Raw genomic sequence first — 6781 nt, forward strand, 5'->3', positions numbered from 1 at the left:
AGGGGTATGACTGAAGTAAATAAAATCAATCCGGCTTGAGTGCAAACCTGGCCCCTGGACCTTGTATGCCTGTTTATGTCATATGTAGCTGTTATGGGTTCAGGAGACAGAAAATCAAAGAGATGTACACGATGGTCATTGGCCAATGCAGGGTTGCCTTATGAAGCTTCCTTCTACCCGGTCAGACTCCTTTTCCATCTGGCTCAGTACTGTCTCCTTCGACTGCATGTGGCTCTCCAGGGTCTCACAAAGAGAAAGGTCTTTTCCATCATCAGTTACCTGAGATCTTTGAACTAGAGATGCTGACATATGTAGCCGGACCATCTGTAGACAAAATTCGTGGTCAGCACCCGAGTTATCAATTCTCCTCTATTTACATTTAAGATGCTCTCTCTGCTTTTCTCCCCAATGGGAGCTGAAAAGGACATACAACATCATGCTTTTCTCCTCCATTTGATTCTCACAACAACAGCCCTGTGAGGTAGGTTAGGCTGTGAGATGGTGGCTGGCCCATTGTTGCCCAGCAGGCTTCCATGGCATTGTGTTCTATGGCACAATAATGATGAGGAAGGGCTTTGACTCTCTTATGTTTATACCCTGGAAATCTTGTTGGTCTTTAAGATGCTACTGGACTGGAATCTCACATTATTGTCATGCTGTGTTGTGGCCTCCACCTCCTGAAACAGCCTGCCCAAGGAGAACTGTAGCACAGTCGTTAAGTGGTTTGGCTGTAAATCAGCACTCTACTGGTTCGAATCCCACTACTACCGTGAGCTCAGTAAGTGGCCTTAGGTAAGCCCCTCTTCTCAGCCCCAACTCCCCAGCTGTATTGTGGGGATAATAATAACACTAACTTGTTCACCGCTCTGGGTGAGGCACTAATCTGTGTAGAAGAGCGGAATATAAGCGCAGTTGTTGTTGTTATATTATTATTAAGAAGGCTTCCATGCTTCTGATATTCTGCAAATATGTAAAACAGAATTGTTCAGTAGGGCATTTCTATAAAGGTAATAGGCCGATATAATGGAATTGTTCAGGCAAGGAATTGTAGACTATATTGCTGTGTATCAGATGGCTTTTCTGTTTGCTGTATGTATTGTGCCTGTATTTTGAGTCATGTCTAATATTCTGTGCTTGTTTCAGATTTCTTTGACCCTAATTCATCCATCCATCCATCCATCCATCATTAGATGATCCCTTCTGCTGATTGCATTGACTCACACTGTGTAATCTACCTTGAGTCTTAGTGAGAAAGGCAGACTATAAAGAACATAAATCAGGGGTCCCCAACCTTGCGGGGCCTGTGGGCACCTTTTGCATTCTGAAACACAGTGATGGGCACAGCTACAAAATGGCTGCCACAAGAGGTGGAGCCAAGCACAAAATGTCAGGGAAGGAGGCAACAACAACAAAAACTGTACTTATATACCGCTTTTCTAGACAGATGAGTGCCATACTCAGAGTGGTGAACAAAGTCAGTGTTTTTGTTATCCCGACAATACAACTGGGGAGCTGGGGCTGAGAAGAGTGGCGTACCCGAGGCCACCTGCTGAGTTCATGGCAGTACTAGGATTCAAACCAGCCAAGTGCTGATTTGCAATCCAACCACAGACTTAACCACTATGCTACAGCAGCTCTACATAACTCTTCAACATCTCAGGCAGCTGCTACCCAAACAATTAAAAAGAAAATCTGCACAGCCAATCAGATTACCAATCAGAAACTGGATCATTCAGAGAGGCTTTTTTACTCAGAGAACAGGGCTGTGCTGTAAGAAATGGCTTAGATGCTCTGGAAAAGGGACTGGGACTGTAGACTATACTACTGGGTACTGGGTCGTTTAATAAAGGTAAAGGTAGTCCCCTGTGCACGCACCGAGTCATTACTGACCCATGGAGGGACATTGCATCATGACGTTTTCTTGGCAGACTTTTTTTTTACGGGGTAGTTTGCCATTGCCTTTTCCAGTCATCTACAATTTACCCTCAGGAAACTGGGTACTCATTTTACCGACCTTGGAAGGATGGAAGGCTGAGTCGACCTTAAGCTGGTTATGTGAACCTGGCTTCTGCTAGTTCAACCTGAGATTGAACTTAGGTTGTGAGCAGAGCTCGGGCTGCAGTACTGCAGCTTACCACTCTGCGCCACAGAACTCGTTTAATATGTCGTGTCAAATTACTTATTTTTTGTTTCAGCAATGTTTCATCTCTGTATTTGTATTTCTGCTTATTTCAAATTCCTGCAATCCATATCCTATTGTTTTCTTTATTGGGTGTCCCAGACATTGATTGTATTGACATTGTGTAATCTGCCTTGAGTGTCAGTGAGAAATCTTCCAGGCTAGTCTGAGTTAGAAGAAGGCCTTTTCCCCCAGCTGCATTTACTTGCTTCTCTAGCAGTAGCGCTGGATCCAGTATAACCCCTAGGCTCTTAACCAAATCAGAAAGGGTCAACTGAACCCTATCAAAAGTAGGAACACAGCATCCGTCAAGATCTCTCCCTTCCCAGCCAGCCTCCTTTCCATCTTGCCTGGATTCAGTTTCAAGTTGTTCACTTTCAGCCATTTGACCATGTTGGTCTGCACCAGAACAGCAGGATTTGAGTCCAATGGCACCTTAGAGAGTGTCAGAGCTCCTTTCTTCAGACATGAGTAGGATTTGAGATCCCTGAGCCTTTATATCCCAGCCAGAGGTGGGTGGGGTGTTACAAGGGAGGGCATCAGGATATAAAAGTACGATGCAGCTTCATCAGATGGGAGGGTGTGGCAAAGGAAGATGTCAGGATGTAAAGGTACAATGCAATTGACCATAGCTGTCAGGCAGCAACTCAGGCCTCTGCTTTTCTACTTACATAGTACCAGTTTCTGTGTTTAACATATAATAGTCTATGCTTTGGTTTTAGATTTCTAAATCCTAGGCTTATTACATTGCATATTATATATCCATATTGATTGCATTGACTTACACTGTGCAATCCTCCTCGAGTCTCAGTGAGAAAGGCAGCCTATAAAAACCATACATACATGCATACTGGGAAGGCTTAAATACAAGCATAATACTGCAAGTATTTTTATTCTAAAACATTGTTCTCAGGAGTCTTTAACACAGAGCGGAACTACAAGTGACAAAAGGCACAGGTTGGACTCTTGTCAGCTTCCCTCAAGTTTTGATGGGAAATGTAGGCATCCTAGTCTTGCAGCTTGGCTCTCTGACTGCTGTCCAATGGACTTTTCAACTGTCACTTGTCCAACATTCTGCCAAGCTGCCTACATTTCCCATAAAAACTTGAGGGAAGTTGACAAGTGTCCAATCTGTGCCTTTTGTCACTTGTAGTTCCACTCACACTCTACTGATATTATTTAATGGATTCTGAGATGCTCAGGAGAAAGACAGGCACATAAAGATTATATCTAAATTAAATGGCTGTTCCTTTTTAGTGTGGCTTTTACACCACCCCCAGAGCAAGATTTAAATAATAAGTGAATAGATTAAAAACCCAAACACGTGATGAATTGGGGCTGTATAAATCTGCGGGTGACAAAGTGGCAAACGCAATACCACCTTGACATTAACATAGGAGAAAGTGGAGAAAAGGGGGATGGCGAAAAGACATGGGTTCCGTTCTGCAATATTGTGGTTTTTTCTTGTAAACATTGAAACTGACAAGGAAAGTGCCCCCCCCCGGTATGTTCAAGTCTTGCATAGGCACCTTATACGGGGAGGATGTCAGTTCTGCTCGCTCCTCCCTGTTGGTTTCTTATTGTATAGGTTTCAGATATGCACTTCATTTGCTCCTCAGCCTTTTCTGATTTACTGTCAAATCCATCCTCCGCCATGATGATTCCCACTGGATGGATAAGGTTGCCATCCAGCAGCTAACAACCAGTGCCATCGTGTGACGGTGCCACAATACTTCCAGGAAAAACCTGAAAGTGGTGTCACACCTCTTTAGGAATCACTAGAAACTCTGTGGTAAAACCATAGCGTTACTACCAATTCCTAGAGCGGCATGATTTCATTTCTGGGTTTTCCCTGAAAGTGACAATGCCTTTACACCAATGGCAATTCCCCCCATCCCCGGTGACATCTGGAGCACCAGCAGGCAATGGGAGCCCCCAGCAGGTATACAGCATCCCTATAGATGGATCCTGCTGGCCAAGTCACTCACTGTCAGCTTAACTTATCTTTCAAGGTTGTTGTGAGGATAAAATGAAGGAGAGAGCTCTATTTATAACACTTGTATGCCACTTTTCTACCCAAATAGAGTCCCCAAGGCAGTAAACATGTTATGCACAAACTTGTGCCTTAGGTGTCCCTCTCGCCAATCACAATAAGAGACACACACACCACGGAGTCCTGTAGAATGAAGCAATATATGATTGTTTAATTTAAACAATGGAGGAGCCCCTTTTTCACAGGAGTAGGTGGTCTCCTTGTGTCCGGAGCTCATCAAAATTACAATAGAAACACAGGCAATTAATACTTTCAGATAATCATAACAATATTACAATATTCTAATATTTGATATCTTACTGGCTCGTAACATATCTAGGGTCAGTTCTGATTTGAAGATGCAATTCTGGGCTGGCCCCTCTATTTGGGGGAATTCCAGTCTTCACAGTTTTTTTTCCTCTGCCCTCATTTTGGAAGGACACTGTCTAACCTTTTACCTACTTTCTTCTGGGGATAATACTTTCAAGGGCGCCAATGAATCTCAATCTGGTGCCTTGATATCTTCTGATAACTGAAATCTGTGGATAGGAAGGGATGTTTTCCTATTTGTGCCCTTTTCCCCAGTTCCTTCTCAGCTTTAAGGAAGATAATACCACAGGTGGCCAAAACCAGCTTGCTGCATCAAATCAGTTTTCTACAAAAGGCTCTCTGGTACTGATTTCTATTGGAATCTATAGAATAATATAACATATAATATAAGTGCAGCCCTAAAAGCAGTATATCAGTTCTTACAGAGTTTCAAGTCTTCTTGTTTCAAGTGTCAAATTCTTACAGGTTACATTACAAGTACTACTTTGGCTCCTGAGCATAGAAAAAGTGCAAAGCATGTAATACTGAAAAAGCATAGGTTTAGTATATAAAAATAAGTATATAAAAAACCTCCAAATCTATATCCATCAAACATTTAAAAATTAAACATAAGTTTAAAACGTTTAAAATAGCATAAAATTTATTCAACAAAAGCACTCATACAAACATGCTACCCTGAGTTTCTTCGAGGAAAAATGTCAAAGATTTTTCCAAAGAGATACACATCAAATGTCATCTTCTTCATTCCAGCAGATTGCAGACAAGATGGTGAGGGTGAAGCACAAAAGCATCCGTTGGGAAGTCCAGAACGAGTGGAATCATTCCAGAAAAGATCCAGAGGAGCCTTTACTCAGGATCTCACACACGCAGAAGCTTCTGAGCATGATCACGGTCCAAAGATCCAGCCGTGCAACCGACCCCTAACACTTTTTTCAGACAAGAAGGCCTTTAATGAACTTCTACAGCCGCCTGAGCAAAATTCGCCAAGCATGTCTGAGGAAGGTTTTAAGCAAGACGCCAGTTTTGTTAAGCCTGAAAACAGCCATGCTCAGGAGGTGCTGCACCAGTGTGCTGAGTGCGGGAAAAACCTGAGTCGCAAGGATCATCTTAAGAGGCATCAGCAGATACACAGCAGAAAGAAGAAGCCGCATCAGTGCTGTTACTGTGGGAAGTGCTTCCGGCAGAGGTCGGATCTGGTTTTCCATGAAAGGATCCACACAGAAGAGAAACCTCATAAATGCTCTGTCTGTGGGAAGAACTTCAGGAGCACCTGTCAGCTGATCGTCCACGAGAGGATCCACACCAGGGAGAAGCCGTACAAGTGCCTGGCCTGTGGCAAGAGCTTCAGCCAGAATGCAAACCTCACTGTGCACCGAAGGACCCACACGGGCGAGAAGCCGTACAAATGCTCCACTTGTGAGAAAACCTTCATTCAGAAGTCACACCTCATGAAACACGAGAGAACCCACGCCAGAGAGAAGGCGTGTAAATGTTTAGCCTCCTTTGGAATGAATTTCATAAATTAACACTGGGTCAGGGGTGGCAGTGGGGGGGGGGAAACCACTTACTGTGAAGAAAAAAATCTTGGTTTCAAATGCATTCCTTGTTTTCTAGGAAAGATTCTGAAGAAGATGCTACCAATCTGTGGACGTTTCAGTTGTTAGCGTTCTCATCGGACACAAAAGCATAACTCCCCTGCCCCGTCCCTTAGGAAAGCTGCCTTAGACCATTTAGGTCAGACTATTTGGTCCATATAGCTCACTCAGTAATATCTCCTCAAAATGGCAGCACCTGTCCCGCATCCCAGGCAGAAAAGAGTCTTTCCCATCACCTTTCTCCACCTTTAGGGAAAAGGGGGAAGTGATGTCATGCAGATCCAATATCCTTTAACTGGAGATACTGTGGTGCTGTGGCCAAAAAGACAAATAAGTGAGTACTAGATCAAATCAAGACTGACTTTTCCCCGAGAATGACAAAACTGAGGCTATTGTATTATGGTCACATTATGAGAAGACAAGATTTTCTGGAAAAGTCAATAATGCTGGAAAAGTGGAAGGCATTAGGAAAAGAGGAAGACCTAAAACGAGATGGCTTGACTCAAGAAAGGAAGCCATGTCCTCCAGTTTGCAGGATCTGAGCAAATGTCTTAATGATAGGACATTTTGGAGGTCTTTCATTCATTGGGTCGCCATAGGTTGGAGACGACTTGATCACTCACACTCACTCACTCACACACAGGC

General features: G+C 43.5%; 1 protein-coding gene across 1 annotated transcript; it reads left to right on the forward strand.

Annotated features, from left to right (window-relative positions):
• Positions 1-5530: 5530 nt before the first annotated feature.
• Positions 5531-6067, forward strand: LOC129327825 (zinc finger protein 22-like). The gene has a single exon (XM_054976578.1). It carries the CDS (start codon positions 5531-5533, stop codon positions 6065-6067), a length of 537 nt encoding a protein of 178 aa, XP_054832553.1.
• The last annotated feature ends 714 nt before the right edge of the window (positions 6068-6781 follow it).

Source organism: Eublepharis macularius, chromosome 4, assembly GCF_028583425.1.
Source record: "Eublepharis macularius isolate TG4126 chromosome 4, MPM_Emac_v1.0, whole genome shotgun sequence".
Taxonomy (NCBI): Eukaryota; Metazoa; Chordata; class Lepidosauria; order Squamata; family Eublepharidae; genus Eublepharis; species Eublepharis macularius.